The sequence below is a fragment of the Sinocyclocheilus grahami genome, unplaced genomic scaffold (genome assembly GCF_001515645.1).
Source record: "Sinocyclocheilus grahami isolate Dianchi unplaced genomic scaffold, SAMN03320097.WGS_v1.1 scaffold749.1, whole genome shotgun sequence".
Classification (NCBI taxonomy): domain Eukaryota; kingdom Metazoa; phylum Chordata; class Actinopteri; order Cypriniformes; family Cyprinidae; genus Sinocyclocheilus; species Sinocyclocheilus grahami.
This window is the reverse complement of record NW_015505928.1, coordinates 237,625-258,472: the sequence shown is the minus strand read 5'-3', so window position 1 is coordinate 258,472 and position 20,848 is coordinate 237,625. Positions and strand designations below refer to the sequence as shown.

Genomic DNA, 20,848 nt, shown 5'->3' with positions numbered 1-20,848 from the left:
AAATCTTAAATAGTGACTCAAGTACCCAGAAAAACAAACAAAAAAATGCTATATTTGCAATACATATCTCTATGCAAGGCAAGAGTAGATTCTTAATACGGCACCGTTTTAGTCTACGTATAAATATTTATTTTAAAATGATCGCCTGTGTAAGCTGTATGGGTACATTTCATAGAAACAGTATAAAATACTCTGTAAAAACAGAAAGGCATGATGATATGATGACGCATGTGTAAAGGCATGAGTGCAGTGTGTAGTTATTAAAGGTAATTATGCGGTTTTTGATATATATATATACACCACTGCATTCCAATCTCTTTAAACCGTTATGCTTTGGCGTCTTTCTGACAAACTGTTAGCTTTAATTTAAAAAATACAATTATTAGGGGTCAAATACTAGACGTCCTACACCTCTAACCCTAGAGTAGTCAGGTTCTAATTCTACCAGTGGTGTTTTGACTGTACCCTGGAGACAAACTAAACTTTGGTGTGATATGTAGCTCAGTAGTCTCCATTGATAAAGTATATATATATAAAAGCTTTTGTATTGGTCTGTTTCTGTACTAACAAGATAAAGGCCCTGAGAAGTGACGAGAAAGAGGGATATTCCTAGTTACGTTTTCTGAGAAGTTACCTCAGCACCTGTTGTGCACTCCCTCGAGATGTAGTGTCCCATTTTGGTTTTTATTTCTCTAAATGAATTCCTTTAGTTGACTGAGATGTACGTACATGCTGTATGACTTCATGCTGCTCACATGCATGCAATTCTGAATGAAATGTGTGTAAAAGGATCATTCAAATCATCGTAGCTAATAACATGGAATTCAGGCATAATCTAAATTGTCATAAAAACGTGAAAGTTAGTCATATACATTTACAGACATTTTCCCTGGTCCTAATCCAGTCAAGAAAGAAGCATATTGTCATGATGCTCCGTATGACTCACATTTCTGAGTTTGAGTTGCATGAAGAAAATATAGCTTTGTGCTTTCGCCTTCTATAAATATTGAGTTGATGTGACAGATTCTGAAGGCCACAGGAATGAACAAGGTCAATGCTGAAAAAACCCCCAAAACAAAATCTTAATTTGAAACAAACCCTTTCTGGTAAGTACACTTTAACAACAAATTTTCAAGAGCTTGTGCTGTGTTGGGGCTTCCTATCAGAGCCCTGATCCATCAAACGATGCTTTGCCGCCCCCTTGTGTTTCAGACGTGCCGCTACCCTGCGAGGGAAACAGTGCTCTTGCCTCTTCAACTTGACCTCTACACTGTCCTGAGGTGAAAAACAAGTCACAATGCTCCTCAGAAGTTCTCTCCTTCCTCTCTACAGGAAGTCTAGGAGGGAGCAAACTTGTTTGTGGTTCTGGACCCAAGCCTAATTCACAGTCTGTATCCTCAGGAATTATGGGTATCCGCTGCGCTAACTCGCAGCAACCCTGTCCCATGCAGCCATCGCTGTCCATCTGGGCATACTGTACATTAACCGAACAATCTTCAGCGTAATGACTAGGGCTTCCTCTGTGTACAGTCATCTCTGTGTAGAAGCAGCATGGCAGTCCGTCGTAGCTAACGTGATCAGGAGACGGTAGCTGCTCAGTGCTAACGCTATAAAAGTTTGGTGGGGAAGACTCCACGGCCCACCTGCAGTGTCCCCGGTCATCTGCTTCCTTACCTTTACGCTCTAAGTTTAATTTGGGTACCTCGAAACAGCAGTTGCAAGCTACCCCTTGCTCTCCACAAGGCTTCACAGAGCTGTGGCTCCTTTCTGCCACAGCGCACTCTAGGGGCCCGGCTGAGGTAGTGCTAGTAAGTTCCCTGGTTTCCACCGAAGAGTGGCTACTACAGTTGGGCTCCAGGCTGCAGTTGGACAACTGATCCCCAGAACCGTAACACGCTCCAATCGGAGGTTGTAGGCAGTCCTTCATACTTGATACCGGGGCCAAAGTATCATCAGTTTGAGGGGTGGCAGCAAACGCTGTCCCAGCCTCCCCGGCTGAACCCCGACACGGACTCTTACTGCGGTACACATAGGGATCGTAATCGCTGCTTAGCGAACTCCGGAAGGTCGAGCAGCTCCCATATACTCCCTGGTTGCTGACTTCCGTACAATCCAACATGGAGTCGCTGGAGGAGCAGTGGCACTGGCCCGAGCTGCTGCTGCTGTTGCTTCCGGGACAGTCCGCAAGGTAACCGCTACACACAGAGCGATGCCCGTGATAACAACCAAGTCCCGAGGAGCTTCCGGAGTCGCCCAGTCGGGAAGAGGAAGCCGGTGCCATGTGCACCACAGTAGGATACAAAAGTCCTGGCTGGAAGGGTCGACTGTGACCTTTGTGGAGTCCATTACCTTGCTGACCTTCAGGTTGCGGAAAGGTCAAGCCCTGAAAATAGTAGTGCTGGTACATAGTCTCGTATTGGGAATAGCAGGCGGCACGAGAAAAATTGCGTCCGTGGAATTTGGGGCGTTTGAAAGTATGGGTTTGCGGATAAGCATGGTGCTCCAGGCCGCAATGGTGCGGGTTTAGCGTGTGCTCCAAGTGGAGGGCAGGGTAACCCCGTATAAAGGAAGATTGTGGAGGATAGATGCCTTGCTCAGGGTGTTGGTCTACTGTTAGAACAGTGATGGGGTTTCCATGGGGGTCCATGCTGGTCCGAGTAGGGAAGGCCGTCACTTGCCCAGCTCTGTGCACCCTTCCTGGATAATGAACAGGGAGGACGACTCTCTGCTGGCGGCTGTGGACTGGGTTTCCCGGATCAAGACAAACAGAGCCTGGGTTTCCCTTTTTTTGTTCTGGGTGGAAAGTAAAAACACATAGGTCAGAAATGAACTGATTCCAGACCATACATTTGGACCGGCATCTTATGCTTACCAATAATATTGTGCCTGCAGTGTGGACAAGTGTGGTGCTGAAGTAGCCAAGGGTCCACACATTTCTTGTGGAATCGGTGAGCACAAGGGATCACTCTCAGCTCCTGTAGTTGTGAAAGGAAAGGTTATGCACTCAAGTTACATTGCTGTCACGAAAATGTATTAGGCCCTTTCGCACCGCTTTAGTTCCAGAACTAAATGTACGGTACTAAAGTACTGGGACGATTTTGCGCAAACTATTTCCCAGTACCATTTAAAGGGTTGTATTCGCACCAACAGTGTGTACTAAGAAGTGAGGTAAGCCGGTCGACAGCGACGTCATTTGTGAGCGGTGTTTTGGCCAATCAATGTCTACTTACGTCACGATTAGTACCAGTTGTGCTGGTTAGACCCTGCTCCGGAGTAGGAGCTAATTTGGTTCTCGAAAAAGGCAGTCCGGTACTAAAATCGCTCCCAGTTCCGGCGGTGCGAACACGCCGAAAAGTGGGTAGTTCCACAATTAGTTCTGGTACTATGAAAAGGTTCCTGCGGTGCGAAAGGCCCTATTGTTTGCACACATTTTTAAGCATTGTGGTTTAAAAACAAGTGATTTTAAGCCGTTTAAATGCAGACAACAGTGCTATATTGCACACTGTTTTTGAATGAATCCGCTGCTCATTTTTTGCTTTATTGGCCTTGAATGGTAAAATACACATACTTATATGTATGAAAATGTCCGTCTTTGCAAGCATCCTCGTAAACACAGTCATTTAGGTCTTAAGTCAAAGTAAACAGCTGAGAAAGAAAACGCATGTGTAACAGTATATTGGATCCAGATGTTCGGTCTTAAAGGGGAAGCTGCTTATTATTCCTCCGGTCTGTCATTCATCTTAAATCTCTCACTGCTCTTAACTAAATCACGTTTGTAACTTTAATAATAAGAAATTGAATCAAAAACACTGAATAGCCTTCACTGTGTAAATTACATATTACACAGTGAAGACTATGCAGTGTTTTTGATTAAATTAATGTATGTAGCATTTCTTATTTATTTATTCCAGTCTTTTGTCCTATTGCTTGTAATTAGTTTCTTATTTTTATTTCATCACCGACTGTTTACTTATCTTCAGTGAGCTTGAGTTTTTCTCTTTTCTCTCTCTTTTTATATATATATATATATTTTATTGACACTGGTGACAAGAATTATGAAAATTCTGTGGCATCAAAACTTTTGATATAAAAACCTGCCCCAACACAGCCAGCTAATTTTTGGTACCCTGGAAGAGGGTTCAAGGTGCGTTTAATTCGGGTTGGAACTTTAGAGGAAGGTTTTCAATATTGCTAAAAACAACATCATTCAATGTAAACTGTAGATGGCGCCGCACTCACACAGCATGCCAGTGCTAAAGATGCTAAAATCTGTCTTAAAACTAGTGCTAACAGGACTTGTAACCAGCTACTGCTTTATAAGTCTAATAAGCCCAACACTTCAAACTAAGGCAAGGTATCTAAAAATCAAAAACTCGGAACAATTTCCGACCCCTTCCAAGAGATGATCCCCTGTGCTTTCAGTCAGAAAGCATCACAGATCTCACCCACAGAAGTCATTCTCTGTCCCCAAGCATGACTCATCCCCCTCCCTCTGCCTTTCCACCCCGCTTTTGTTGCTTCTCTTCATCATCATAGACAAACTCTTTGATGCCATTGAGCCTTTTATATTGCCACTTCCTCTGTGATTCCCAGACGCCTTGACTTCTTTGTTGTGTGCTTTTTTAGCATGGCTCATAACCGCAAAGACGAATAAAAATATAGGGAGGCTAAGAAATGGATGTTTAAGACAACACTGTCAAGAACCTCAGAGAAGTCCATTACAACCAAATCAACCAAAATAAACTAGAAGCACGACTAATTTTCCAGGGTTACGCAGTAGTGGCTTGGCATACTCCTTTAGTCTGTCGTTCGGTTTTGGAATAGATTAGAGAACTGACAAGGTGAGGAAATACTGAATGTTGGGCAAATGTGCAATATTTTTCTTTTCTAAAAGAAAAGCTACATGTTTTCGGAAGATCTTTACCTCGCCATCGATGTATTTCTCAAGGCATATGGCACAGTCTGATGTGGAACTACTGCTCACTGAGTCTGATGCTCCACAGCTGGCCTCACGCTGACCCTTGACCTTAGCCTTGAACTTGCGTGTTTCCATCTTCTCCAGGGCCTGAATGGCCATCCGGTTCATGGAGCTCTGACAGGTGGGGAAACGATTACGGATAGTGGAAGAGATAGTAGAAAAACAAGGCATGTCAGGCATGCAACAAACTTCTTTAAATTGAACATGGACACGAAACTAATGAATTAAATTGCATGAAGCAATGAGGTTAACATTTAGACCCCACACTGAACCCGTATCAAACTGCATTGTGGAGCCTCACCTGGCTGCGTCTTTGCTTGAGCTTTATCTTGATGAGGAGGATGAGGCACACCAGAGACACCACAACAAAGAAGGCCAGGAAGATTCCCATGTCAAAATACTCTGTGGGCTGCAATAGGACACAACGACAGGAAAACGTCAGCACATTTTACAGTAAAAGTGTATGCAGGAAACCTTGCATACAAAACAATCAGATTACAAACTTTGTAAAAATGACTTTGTTTGTGGGGCACTGAGATGTCACAACAGAACAGTGAAACAACTGCTCTAGAAGGCGTACTTTATCGTAGATACATTTGAAGAAATGTAACTCTTTGGAGAGTTTTATACCACGCTCTACACCAACTCTGTAACCGTCTGTAAGTAAAACTGCTTAAATAAATTATCATTATATTATATTATATATATATATTTTTTAAATCACAAAAATATTAGTTCTCTGTAACTGTCTGTAAGCAAAACACTGCTAAAAATATTTATTATATTATATTATATATTTAAAAAATGACAAAAAAAATTAGTACTCCGTAACCGTCTAAAAGTAAAAAAACTGCTTAAAAATATGATTACATTGTATTATATTATATTTAAAAAATGACAAAAAACTGAACTGAAACCATCTGTTAGTAAAACACTGCTAAAACCTTTTATTTATTATATTATATTTTATATTATATTATATATTAAAAATTACAAAAAAACTAGTACATCTGTAAGTAAAACACTGCTTAAAATATAAATTATATTATATTAAAAAATTACAAAGAAAATGAACTAAGTAAAACACTGCTAATTTTTTTTATTATATTTTATATTATATATTAAAAAATTACAAAAAAAATCAGCATATCTGTAAGAAAAACACTGCTTAAAAATATTAATTTATTATTATATTATACTATTTGTAAAAAATTACAAAAAACAACTAACAATCTGTAAGTAAAAATTTATAATTTATTATATATTATATTACAGATAGAAAGTTTGTGACCCATCTCTACTAATGTTTTAATGCATGCAGTACAAGCATCAACTCTTACTCTTGGTGGTCGATGTTGGATTCTGGCTCGTGCAACTTTTTGCTTATTGACTATGTTCATCAGTTTAACCGCATCAGCTCCTTTGACATACACCACTGGCCTCTTTAAAGGGTCCTCTAAAACCTGGTTCAGCTAGAGAAAATAATGAGAGAAAACACAGATCTTGAGAAAAATATTTCAAGCTCTCATGCCAGACCACTTAATTAAATGATACAGTTATTTAGAGTCAAAATGCTTGAAAGCAGCAGCAACAAAACCCATTACACTATGGCTTTACATCTAAAGATGCACTTGGAAACATACACGTAATTGTTTGAACGAATAACGTTTCCAATCATTATTCAATCTGCCACATCAACATGAACTCAGTTGCGACGACATACACTCATGTGAAAAAGCAACCTATAGAGTCCAGACATGGAAACTGTGGTTGGCCTTTTTTCTCTATAGAAGGGGAAAGTAGCAGTAAAGCAATTGCATGTTGTGAATATGGATGCTCGATTTAGCCTCGTAGCTCCCTCGGTCTACAGCTCCAGTCTGTAATTTGAAAAACCTGAGGGAAATACCAGGGATATTCAAGCCTCTATTTCTCCCTCTGTCGTCATGTCTCTCATGTGATGTTGAAAGACAGTCATTTAAGTGTTCTTCCCCCCTCTTATTTTTTGGGTCCGTTGGATTTTCATTCAAGAAAAGATGCACAGACTCAGGGAAAGCCTCACGTTGCAAAAAAATATTTTCTTTCTTAGTATTTTTGTTTTGTTTTCTAGTATAAATGTGACCCTGGAGCACAAAAGCAGTGTTAAGTCGCTGGGGGATATTTGTAGCAATAGCCAACAATACATTGTATGTGTCACAATTATACATTTCTCTTTTATGCCAAAAATCATTAGGATATTAAGTAAAGATCATGTTCCATGAAGATATTTTGTACATTTCCTACCGTAAATATATCAAAACTTCATTTTTGATTAGTAATATGCATTGCAAAGAACTTCATTTGGACAACTTTAAAGATGATTTTCTCAATATTTTGAGTTTGTTGCACCCTCAGATTCCAGATTTTCTAATAGTTGCATCTCGACCAAATATGGTCTAATAAACCATACATCAATGGAAAGCTTATTTATTCAGCTTTCAGATGATGCATACATCTCAATTTTGAAAAAAGCTGACCCTTATGACTGGTTTTGTGATCCAGGGTCACAAATATCTAAAGTCTTGAATCAAGGTGCATTTACTTTACAAGTAAAATGACTTAAGATATTGTCTTGTTTTCTGAAAAAAAAAAAATAATAATAATCAAAATTTTAAGTTTTTGATTAAAACGAGCAAAAAAAAAAATCTGCTAATGGGGAAAGAAAAATATTCTTGTTTAGCCTTTGAATTAAGATTGTGATCATTTTTTTTAGAAAACAAGACTTAATATCTTAAGTCATTTTACTTGTCATGTGAATGCATTTTGATAAAAAAAAATGTTTAGATATTTATGCTAGAAAACGACAAAAATACTAAGAAAATCATTTTTTGCAGTGCACATTTCCAAAAAGGCATTCTCTATCTTTTCACACTGCATTTATTGCATGTTATAAATACAACAGAAGCAAAGCCTGTCGCCACGATGCTAGGGTGCTTTTACGATAGATAGATATGCAGTTGCTAGGTTGTTGGTTATTGGCACACCCTCGAGATTTAAAAAAAATGGACAGACAATCAAATGCTATGGAAGTCTATGGGATTTTTACCCATTTATTCATTCACCAGGCAAAAATTAGATCACTTTAACCCCTTCGGACCCTGCATCCATTGAAATGGACATCACATGATTTTATGTTTAAACCAATAAAATGTTATGTTTTCATAATATGAGCAATGCCTGGTCACTGATTAGTCCCTGATCAACCAATCACAATAAAGATATGACTCCTAACTTAATCTGATTGAGCTACAGGAGAGAAAAAAAATTGCATGCATTTTTCATTAACCCGCACTATATGAGGTATCACAGATGTATTTGGTAATGTGCGTCTGCTTACTGGGGAAGAGAAGAAAGAGAGAAAATGAACAAGGACAGAACTAGGTGAGGATCTGGGGTAGGGAATTAGAGCAGGTGATGATGAATGCTTAAACTCTCCTCATCCTCCCCAAAGCCCCGAGGCTTTACACTGTAATCTGTGCGACCGAGGAACCGATGAGTCTGGACTGAGCTGCTGGCGCTGGAATGTACTGCGCTGACTGCTTTCATGTGGTCTACACAGGAGCGCTTTTATCTCGTCTGTACACCGTTTACAACTGAACGAGGGAGAGCGGGGAAAAAGCAAGTCTGGGCCTGGTTTGGAAGAGAAAAATACCACAGTGAAAGAGAGGGGAGTGGAAAAAAAGACCCTTGGGTTCTCAAAAGCAGAGACAAAGAAAAGGACTTCCGCAGATCAGACAGCGGTGAGAATAGACAGAAGGTAGTGATTCCATGAAGCAAAGGGAAATAAAATGGGAAACAAATTGTGTTTCTTAAAAGAAAATACCAGTGCATCCTGACTCTCCTAAATTAGTATGTGATCCTGAGGTTGAAAACAGTATGCCAAAGGTGCCCAGATTACATAACTTTTAGTGTGTGTGTGTATTTTCCCATTGTTAAAAGGCCGGAAATCGATATAGAATTTGCTTAGATTCTAGCATTTTCATGATGTTTTCCAATCAAAAACAAAAGTAAATGTTTTCATGTTTTTGAAAGAAGTCTCTTATGCTCACCAAAGCAGCACATATGTGTCCCTGCAGCACAAAAGCAGTGTTAAGTCGCTGGGGGATATTTGTAGCAATAGCCAACAATACATTGTATGGGTCACAATTATACATTTCTCTTTTATGCCAAAAATCATTAGGATATTAAGTAAAGATCATGTTCCATGAAGATATTTTGTACATTTCCTACCGTAAATATATCAAAACTTCATTTTTGATTAGTAATATGCATTGCTAAGAACTTCATTTGGACAACTTTAAAGATGATTTTCTCAATATTTTGAGTTTGTTGCACCCTCAGATTCCAGATTTTCTAATAGTTGCATCTCGACCAAATATGGTCTAATAAACCATACATCAATGGAAAGCTTATTTATTCAGCTTTCAGATGATGCATACATCTCAATTTTGAAAAAAGCTGACCCTTATGACTGGTTTTGTGATCCAGGGTCACAAATATCTAAAGTCTTGAATCAAGGTGCATTTACTTTACAAGTAAAATGACTTAAGATATTGTCTTGTTTTCTGAAAAAAAAAAAATAATAATAATCAAAATTTTAAGTTTTTGATTAAAACGAGCAAAAAAAAAAATCTGCTAATGGGGAAAGAAAAATATTCTTGTTTAGCCTTTGAATTAAGATTGTGATCATTTTTTTTAGAAAACAAGACTTAATATCTTAAGTCATTTTACTTGTCATGTGAATGCATTTTGATAAAAAAAATGTTTAGATATTTATGCTAGAAAACGACAAAAATACTAAGAAAATCATTTTTTGCAGTGCACATTTCCAAAAAGGCATTCTCTATCTTTTCACACTGCATTAATTGCATGTTATAAATACAACAGAAGCAAAGCCTGTCGCCACGATGCTAGGGTGCTTTTACGATAGATAGATATGCAGTTGCTAGGTTGTTGGTTATTGGCACACCCTCGAGATTTAAAAAAAATGGACAGACAATCAAATGCTATGGAAGTCTATGGGATTTTTACCCATTTATTCATTCACCAGGCAAAAATTAGATCACTTTAACCCCTTCGGACCCTGCATCCATTGAAATGGACATCACATGATTTTATGTTTAAACCAATAAAATGTTATGTTTTCATAATATGAGCAATGCCTGGTCACTGATTAGTCCCTGATCAACCAATCACAATGAAGATATGACTCCTAACTTAATCTGATTGAGCTACAGGAGAGAAAAAAAATTGCATGCATTTTTCATTAACCCGCACTATATGAGGTATCACAGATGTATTTGGTAATGTGCGTCTGCTTACTGGGGAAGAGAAGAAAGAGAGAAAATGAACAAGGACAGAACTAGGTGAGGATCTGGGGTAGGGAATTAGAGCAGGTGATGATGAATGCTTAAACTCTCCTCATCCTCCCCAAAGCCCCGAGGCTTTACACTGTAATCTGTGCGACCGAGGAACCGATGAGTCTGGACTGAGCTGCTGGCGCTGGAATGTACTGCGCTGACTGCTTTCATGTGGTCTACACAGGAGCGCTTTTATCTCGTCTGTACACCGTTTACAACTGAACGAGGGAGAGCGGGGAAAAAGCAAGTCTGGGCCTGGTTTGGAAGAGAAAAATACCACAGTGAAAGAGAGGGGAGTGGAAAAAAAGACCCTTGGGTTCTCAAAAGCAGAGACAAAGAAAAGGACTTCCGCAGATCAGACAGCGGTGAGAATAGACAGAAGGTAGTGATTCCATGAAGCAAAGGGAAATAAAATGGGAAACAAATTGTGTTTCTTAAAAGAAAATACCAGTGCATCCTGACTCTCCTAAATTAGTATGTGATCCTGAGGTTGAAAACAGTATGCCAAAGGTGCCCAGATTACATAACTTTTAGTGTGTGTGTGTATTTTCCCATTGTTAAAAGGCCGGAAATCGATATAGAATTTGCTTAGATTCTAGCATTTTCATGATGTTTTCCAATCAATGCTGCTTAATATTTTTTCTGGAAACGTGACATTTTTCTTTTTTTCACAGGATTCTTTGATGAATAGAACGTTCAAAAGAGCAGAATTAATTTGAAACTGAAATCTTTTTTTATTAAACATGTCTTTACTTTCTATGCATCCATGTTGAATAAAATATAGATTTAAAAAACAAGATAACGGTGTCATTTTGTTTTTTTTAGTATGCATGCAAAGAGATGTAACCACCAATTAAACACAATTGGCTTGCTATCAACAAACATGACTCTTAACTTCAAATGGGAGCATTATGCATAAAATTACGCATTATGTACATGATATCAAATGGACGTATTGCTGATAAAGGTCATGACATTCAACACATCTCTGATGACACTCACTTGGTCGATGGCATCTGGATTTTCAGAGACGTCAAAGATAACAGCAGTGGCCCCTCTCTGAACAGCTCTCTTCGCCTGTGAGAACGACAACAAACAGAAAGAGGTTATTCTACTACACTTAAAGGTCCGAAATCTCATTTAAAATGGCTAATGTAGTGCTGAAAGTAAACTGAAAAAAGCAAAGAGCACTGAAACGCTACAAAGTAACATTGTTACCATTTTGGTATTTATATACTGTACTAGTGCTACTATTTTACTAGTATAATATTATTTATGATTTAGATACTAGCATTTATTTCTTATTATTTTAAATGGGCTTTTATTTATATCTTTTCAGTTTTAGTAATTTTGTAAGGTGCTTTTGTCATTTTTATTCTATTTAGCTTTAATTTATATATATAATTTATATATATATAAATTTATTTATTTATTTACTCATTTGGAGTAATTTTAATACTTGAAAAAAATTATTTAAGCTTTATTATAATTCAAAATGGCTTTTAACAGTTTTAGTTTTAATTTTAGTAAAAAAAAATACTGGCAATTACTGAATTTAGGGAAAGACAATAACTACGACTTCAAGAAACTGGGAGTCTGCAAACCCCAAATGCTTAAAATGCAGAAGTAATGATATGCTTTCACAAAATTTCTGAAAGCAACCCAATTTGAAGACAGCAGACTTTTTCAGAAGTAAATATTTCAATGCCATGTTAAATGTTCTCCCGGATTCACTCCCAGCCGATAGAGGGCGCTCTTACACTTCAGCTAGACGCTTCACGAGTCAGTGTGCAGAACAAGTAAACGCACTTTGTGATGGTTAAAGTGGCTTTCTGTACGTAACAGAAACGTACAGTTCAAAGCTTTGATCAATGTGTTCAGTTGTGCTATTTTGATGTACCATATTGATGTTCATTGTTTTATAATTTTAATAGATGATCAACATCACATAGCCAGACTTGTATTTTGTTTACACACTGACGGCTGGGTTCGTTCCAGCTCCACTCATGCAAAAGAAATAAAGAACAGGCTGAAACAAAAAGGCAAACTAAAGAGATCAAAGTCACAATGCTCAGCTCTATAACTCTGTTATCAGAGTAGCAAAGGGATGGCACCGCTCCAAGCCCAAGGCATTCTGGGTACTATGAGAGAAAGCATGGCCTCTCCACACACTGCCTGTGAGCTTATGCGTGTGTGTGTGTGTGTGTGTGTGTGTGTGTGTGGTGGAGACACTGCTAGTGACTGTTCAACAAACATGTACCCGCAGACGCCATTACACTGTTCATTTACGTCAAAGTGATTTATCTCAAGCTAAGTCTCATTTAAAAGGCCTAAATCAGAAAGTTGGTTTAGGCTGCTCAATGCAGTGTGCTGAACGACAGTCGCATCACAGATCAGATTTAATTTCTCCAGTGAAGAGAGCGAGTCGAGCTGACTGACAAGAAGAGTGCCTATAGCATGGTGTATTTTTATTCGTTTTGTTAATAAAAGTTCTATGTTTTATATATAGGCTAAAGTGAGTTTGACGTTGTATTTTGTTGTTGCATTCAAGCAATAGACGGCAAACTGCTGCTAATAAGTAAAATGCGCACGGTGCTTTTAAGCTATTTAAATGCGATGGAAAGCGAGGAAAAGAGGGAAAATTCTAACAAACTAAAAACAAACAATTGCTTTACGCCAAATTGCCGCTATTTGAAAGTGAAAGTAAAATGGGCACACCGCTTTTACAAGCTATTTAAAAGCGAAGAAAAGCGAGGAAAAGCGGGAACGCCCCCGCGGTGATACCGGTATTACCGGTGTTATCACACGTCGATTAACCGGTGGGAAAATTTCCTCACCGTCACAACCCTAATTCATTCATATATATATATATATATATATATATATAAACATACTATTTATTTACATCATCAGTCACCCAACTAATATTTCCATCCTATTTTCTATTTTATAAGTTTAACAAAGCAAAATCTAACTCCAATTACACACCGACTGGAAAGTTGACATATTAACCATGTCATTTTGTATTTTGACGTGTGCCACACTATGAGGAGTCTGGTGATGTGGTGAACTGATCTTGCTAAATAATAACTTAGAAGTCCAAATCAAATAAAACATTGGAACATTGTTAAAAATGTTGATGCCAAAATTCATTATCAAATCAGAAATGTTTTTTCAACACCAGACTCACTGAATCCCACAGGAAAGTCACATTGAAACTGATTCCCATTCTGACTTCTGTTAAAGCTTGAGCGAGAAGAACAAAAACAACCCAGAGAAAACTCACGGGACTGCAGTGGTGTAGCACAAAAGGGCTGGTGGGAGGTTATGCAGCAACATTACCAAACCAAACAGAAAAATGAACAGAACCCTTCTTTACCTTTCTTGCATCTCAACATAATGTTGGATAAAGCAAGCAATTTTTAAGAAAGGTAAAAAAATAAAAATAAAATAAATAAAAATAAAATATAAAATAAAATAATATTATAAAAAATAAAATATAAAGAATAAAATAAAATTAAATTAAATTAAAATTAAAATAAAAATAAAATAGGGGCTGGGTGGGAGGTTATGCAGCAATATTACCAAACAGAAAAATGAACAGAGCCCTTCTTTACCTTTCTTGCATCAACATAATGTTTGATAAAGCAAGCAATTTTTATGAGGTAATAATAAAATAAAACAAAATAAAAAATATAAAATAAATTAAAAAATATAAAAAATATAAAATCAAATCAAACAGGAAGAAAATGCATGATAAAAGATAAGCAACACAATATTCTTATTTTGTTACTGCAATATTTTCACTATGCCCCAAGACATACTTTAGAGTCTTTGATCAGATCAGATGTAATTTTCATTTAAAAGTGAACATGCTCGGTAAACACTGGAACAAGGAAGACATGAGAGAATCCATTGGGATTCACTGGACGCTGGATGAGGGAACACCTTGAGAGAAGAAAACGAAGTGGAAGTTAATGACTGTTTATGTCTTGTCAACATTTAAATTCATACTACCGTTTAGCTGATTGACTGATCCACAGGAATGAGGAAACAGGCTTTACTCTCACGCTCTACCTTGTTTGCTTCACATCAATGTGCTGCAGCTGTGTTTCGGCTCTTTTGAAGATGGCAATTTCAGGCAATTATTAATAGCGCTGAATATAAGAGCTTTAGGAAGAAAATGAGGGCTTGAGAGAGGGGTGGCTGGCTGGAAGAATGAGAGAGAGAGAGAGAGAGAGTGTGTGCACATGTGGAACAAGGCAGAAGAAAGAGACCTGGGATCTACTTTGAGCAAGTGCTGTGATGTAGCAACTTGCCTAATGAGAGCACAAAAAAAAAGCTTCTTAAGACGAACCAAAGACCACCAAGCAACCCCCACACACACCTTGTTCAGGTGTCACACACACAATCCCCTCCAGCAGTGCTGCGCAAGCTGCTTTGAAACTGTAGCTAGTCTTTTGAATAAGTAGTTCGCTACACTACAAGCTACTTACAAAACATAGCTACTTCTGAACCACAAAAAATAAATAAAAGTTAACTGAAGGAAAATAAAGAAGACCAATAAAAAAGAAAAACTTTAAAATCTTACTTTATTTCAGTTGCTAAGACACGTCTCATTTTCATTTATTTGAACTTGATTTACTTAATATAACAATTTTACTTAATTTACTTGAATGCAGTTAAACTAAAACTAATATAAAATACATACTGACAGTAACTAGTAAAAATGACAAAAATAAAACAAAATTACAAAAACTTGAAAAAAATAATGTAACAAAACAAATTCAAAATATAAAAACTATAATATAATATACAGTATAATATAATAGTATCTAATATAACAGTATCTATATTATATTATCTCAGTGACTGAAAAAACACTGTTAAGGGGGCTACTTACAAATCTTTTGAAATATAAAACTATCTGGTAATATTATTTATGATCCGATAACCAGAGTCACCGTTTTCTGGTGCATTGAAAAGTGTTTTGAATGAAAGGCGCAACATTCCCACCACATTCGACTTATGAATTTCCATAACTGTTCTGCTCATTAAAAATCATTTTACAGCAACTGAACTCATAAAGAGCAATTCTAGTCAATCTTTCTGAGCCGAGTATAACCAGAAAAAAGATCAATCAATATAAAAATTTACATGAGCCTTCCAGGTCTCAAAAAATATATATATTTTAATTTCCAGATGCTGGAAGAAAAGAAAAAAAGATGTGCTACTCGTTCACACAGAGACATGCAGAACATGCAGCTTCATACTTTAAATCTCTTTGCACTTTAATATTCACAGACAATAGTCCATCCATGTCGTGATTTGATCACGATAACAGGCCTACTTTTGATTTATTCCAAGTTATTCAATGAATTTCATTTTTATGTCTGTATTCCATGATTCCAGCCACATTTTCTGCATAGCAGAAATCATAGAGCCCTAAGAAGGTCCTGTTACTGTACCTTTACTTCAGTCAAAATAAATGCACTACTGGATGCAACATACAGCTGAAGTTGCAACAAATGTACAACTGCTAGAAAGCACTACATCAACTTGTGCAAAAGTGACTTGTGATCAAAAGTCAATTTATAGACCCTTGAAGCAATCATCGCTCCAATCTTTTTGCAATTTTCCCTCTTGATTTCTCCTCACCCCTTTTTATATCTCAGCAATCCTACACACTCACTCACTCACTCTCTGCATCGCTATAATTAAAGTAATTAAGTGCTCAGAAAGCAAAGCTCTGCCATTACGCTGTAATTTCAGGTTGCCTTCTGGCCTTTGGGTTTCCTCAAAGATAAAGGCATACTTTCCTCATTTAGAGTTTACTTGCATGTGGTGAGATTTTTTTAAATCACCCTTCATTTTCTCTCTAAGTGCCAAGACATTATTTAGGCAAGTCTTAGATTCTTGCAGGGAAAAAAGGAAAAAGTAGAAAACTGCTTGGTTTCTCACAGTCTCTTCACTGCTGGGTTTGCCTGGGCTACACTTCACATGAAAACCCAAACAGCACACTTAGCTCAAGTTTACACTGAGGTCCTTACTAGAACCACAACACTTAACGCTGAATAGACACAGGCTAGAGCTGCTCTTTTGCTTTATATTTCTGCTGTTGACTTGCGTCAGAGCGCAGGTTTAAGTGGAAAAGAGAAACATAAGAATTTTACATCGAATCAATTTACCTAAAATGTAAGGTAAACCAAGTAAATACACCCACAAATATGACTTCATTAACTGCCTGAGGTTGCTGGTGTAATATGGTGCAGTACTGTTTTTAAAATCACTGCAAAAAGTACTGTGCTAAAGTGGTACAGTGATGTTATCTGATGGCACTGCATTATATCTTAGTACTGACTGATGATCACTATATTGTGGTTTATAATGCTATTCCAAAGTACTATAGAGAATACTATGAAATCATCATTGTGTGTTTGCGTGTGTGTGCATGTATGTCTGTGTGTGTGTGTGTGTGTGTGTGTGCGTGTAGTGTGTGTGTGTGTGTGTGTGTGCATGTATGTCTGTGTGTGTGTGTAAAAAAAAAAAAAAGTGTAATTTTAACTGTAAAATATTGAAAAAACACTAAAATAGATTAACAGATTAACAGTAAGTTCCTGTAATATATACAGGGAAAAACTGTAAAAGATCTAACCGGACATATCATGTAATTTTACAGTAAAATTAGGGCTGGGCGATATAGCTAAAAAAAAAAAGTATCAACGATATAATGTTTCATATCGTTCGGTATCGATAATTATTGAAATTTTTAAAACCTTTTTTTTTTTTGTGTGTGTGTGTGTGTGTGTGTGTGTGTGTGCATGTATGTCTGTGTGTGTGTGTAAAAAAAAAAAAAAGTGTAATTTTAACTGTAAAATATTGAAAAAACACTAAAATAGATTAACAGATTAACAGTAAGTTCCTGTAATATATACAGGGAAAAACTGTAAAAGATCTAACCGGACATATCATGTAATTTTACAGTAAAATTAGGGCTGGGCGATATAGCTAAAAAAAAAAAGTATCAACGATATAATGTTTCATATCGTTCGGTATCGATAATTATTGACATTTTTAAAACCTTTTTTTTTTTTTATTTAAAATATTTTTTGTTTTAACAATCAAAAACAATAAAAATTAAACAAATATCTAATTTCCAATGTTTTATATGCAGAGTAAACAGGTCTTTATTGTATAGGTCTAATTGTCTCCCGAGCCACAGGAGGGCGCAATGAGCAAAATAATGCAGCGCATTTAGCAAGTAACTCTATAAAAAACGTGCATTACATCTAAATTAACTGATAAAAATCTAATATAATTTCGTAAATTGCATAAACAATTATGAACAAAACAGCATCATGTATTTATGCATTGCTTAATCCAAAGAGCCGAAGCGCCCATCACACAGACTGCATTTAAAAACACGAGACGAGACGCAGTGAAGCGGAATAAACCTCCACAAATTTGTGACGTGTTTTCTAAAAGTTTAAACCGTTTTAACTTTGCATGGCTACATCTCTTGTGAGTCGCAAGTGCAGCAGTCATATTTGTCTGTCTAAAAATTGTGTGAATGGCTTGGTTTCGGTTTTAACCCAATCAAGATCTTCTCCGCATTGAGCTTCTATATTTCTCTAATATGTTGAATGAATAACGCAGCAGCGGCGCGTCTCGGGACTAACAAAACATTAAAATGACACGACGTCACATCATTATCACCGCATCTCGTGCGCCACTGATGACGCTCCCTGACGCACACCTAACATTCAAATGCAAATGTTTATTTTAAATTCGACTAATATTCATTCTTTATTCACAATCTCCTCATCACAGGCAGGCACAGCACTCAATTCAGCATGTGTTGGTGTTTGTGTGTGCTGTCTGCGTCACACATAGCACGTGCCTATATCGTGCACTATATCGAAATTTTTTTATATCGATATCGAAGAAGGTGTACCGTTGATAAATATTGATACCGTTTTATCATCCAGGCCTAAGTAAAATGCTGTTAATTGTACCATTTTTAGAAGTAAAAAACAACAAATCAACGCATAATTTACAGTCATAAACTAATATTTCCAGAATTTGAAAGCATTTTGTTTAAATAATCATGTTTCTTGATATTTCGTTATCAGTTATGTACATTAGGGTTACATCTTCTGTTGTTTAATGAATGTTTATTGCATTATTTAAGTGTTGTGTGTTATCATGATGGTGTTTTGTGTTTGCATGAATGACTTCTTGTGGAAAAGCTGCTTGTGATGAACTTTGATTCGTCATATGGCTTTCTCTTTACCACCTGCATTATTATGGTGGTTGTCAGTATACGTTAAAAGTACAAAACAGATTTTAGTAGCAGTGTGCATCGTTGAAATTCACTGGTTTACATTCCAGTTTTCTTGTTTGTAAGTTAGAGTTTTATACTGTAAAATTATACCGTGTTTACAGTTTCTCTGTATTTTTTTACAAAATTATTTTAGGAACCACAGCTGCCAAAATTATTTTGTATAAACGATGGAATTTTTGTTTTACATTGCAATGCACCATTTCCTTATATATGTGACCCTGGAGCACAAAACCAGTCATAAGGGTCATTTTTTTAAAATTGAGATTTATACATCTTCTGAAAGCTGAATAAATAAGCCTTCCATTGATGTATGGTTTTTGTTAGGACAATATTTGGCTGAGATACGACTATTTGAAAATCTGGAATCTGAGGGTGCAAAAAAATCTAAATATTGAGAAAATCATCTTTAAAGTTGTTCAAATGAAGTTCTTAGCAATGCATATTACTAATCATAAATTAAGTTTTTATATATTTACGGTAGGGAATTTACTAAATATCTCCATGGAACATGAGCTTTACTTAATATCCTAATGATTTTTGGCATAAAGGAAAAATGTATAATTGTGACCCATACAATGTATTGTTGGCTATTGCTACAAATATCCCCCAGCGACTTAACACTGCTTTTGTGCTGCAGGGTCACATATTTGTTACCATGGTGAACAGTGTAGCACACTATCCATAATGCACTAAATCGTATTTCTTCAAAGCGGTGTAAACACGCCACACAAAACAAGCTGGAACCCTTAACTAGTAGTCACACTTATGGTTTAATATTTGTCTTATAGACAAAAGAGTCCATTAAGCAACAACGGCTGCATTTTTACAGCAACCATGAGTACAGCGTGTTACAATTTAAAACTACTTTTATGGGTGAAAAATGTTTATGAAGCTTGTAAAAGTCATGTAGTCACACAAATCACAGCATAAACCTAGTGCTAAATTAAACTTCCTTTCTCTCAGCAACTGCCTGGAAGAACATATAAAACTGTTCGAGAAAAAAATACATTTAGATAGAAAAATAACTGTATATAGAGTTTTTCATTTCACTTAATTATTCAGAGTTTCCACTTTATTCATTTACATTTATGCATTTGGCAGACACATGTGCACATCTTAAAGACAAATCAACAAATAAGCATTTTTCTATAATGAATCTTCACAACATTTTATTCACAAGCATCCTTTATCATCACTGAAAAAGTCTAAATCGATCTTTTGGCTAACTACTTAATGTCCTGAATTCTCTGCCACTTCATTATTTAAACTGCTCATTTAACGCCGTCACTTAAAGTTCATGTAGGAGACGTAAACAAGCTTTTACATGACTGAACTACTGCAAACAGATGGACACCTAAATCACTAAAGTTTGATCGCCTCAGCATTGCTAGAAGCATTCTCTTTAAAGACGAGAAGTAAAAGAGTCTTAATAACACGTCATCTCACTGTCAGTGGTTATTTACAGAAAAAAACAGCTCTTGATTTTGGCCCGGTGCGTGGACGCAGCGACCTAACTGAGATGCCAGTCTCAGCAGAGGCCCCTGATAAGTAGTGCAGAACTAATATAGGATCATTTCAGGGAAGGCACTACAGGTCAGTTTCTTGTTCAGACCTGTTCCGAGACCAGTTTGATGCTGTGAGCATAACCGTTCAAAGGATTGAAAAGATAAGGTTAGGATCAGGTAAGTGGTCTTAATAACTTCAAAATAACCTCATAATGACATAATGCTTTTTACAGCTAATTAACAATGTTTTATGAAGCTGTTTCACAGAGGGAACATTCACCTGTTAATTAGTCAACTTTAGGGGTGTGCTGTTTATAAAATGCACACCCGAGTTCAGCTGAATAAAGCTGCCATTCATTCATTAATTTCCTGCTACACACGTTTTTTTTACTCAAGTATATAAATGTCTTTTCTTCCTGCTCAATGCATTGATTTCATCAAGCAAGCATAATATAATAATTTCCAGTCAGCCTTTCACTTTCTCTGCTCTAACAAAATCTATCATCACTCCCAGCTCCTGTTACGTAACCAGAAATTACACTTGCACATGGTGAGAGAGAGAGAGAGAGTGTGTGTGTGTGTGTGAGTGTGTGTGTGTGTGTGTGTGTGTGTGAGAGTGTTTGTG

The 20,848-nt window shown here is 36.8% G+C and overlaps 1 protein-coding gene across 2 annotated transcripts in view; it reads right to left on the bottom strand.

Moving 5' to 3' along the window:
* Positions 1 to 545: 545 nt before the first annotated feature.
* Positions 546 to 20,848, bottom strand: part of znrf3 (zinc and ring finger 3) — a 75,930-nt gene continuing 55,627 nt past the window's right edge. For both annotated transcript variants that reach the window (XM_016245278.1, XM_016245279.1), the window contains exons 3-8: positions 11,377 to 11,451; positions 6,319 to 6,450; positions 5,280 to 5,387; positions 4,925 to 5,092; positions 2,873 to 2,975; positions 546 to 2,793 (exon numbers count right to left, since the gene is read on the bottom strand). In XM_016245278.1, the coding sequence (XP_016100764.1) occupies positions 1,163 to 2,793; positions 2,873 to 2,975; positions 4,925 to 5,092; positions 5,280 to 5,387; positions 6,319 to 6,450; positions 11,377 to 11,451 (2,217 nt within the window). In that variant the 3' untranslated portion in view covers positions 546 to 1,162. The remainder of the gene's footprint in view (positions 2,794 to 2,872; positions 2,976 to 4,924; positions 5,093 to 5,279; positions 5,388 to 6,318; positions 6,451 to 11,376; positions 11,452 to 20,848) is intronic.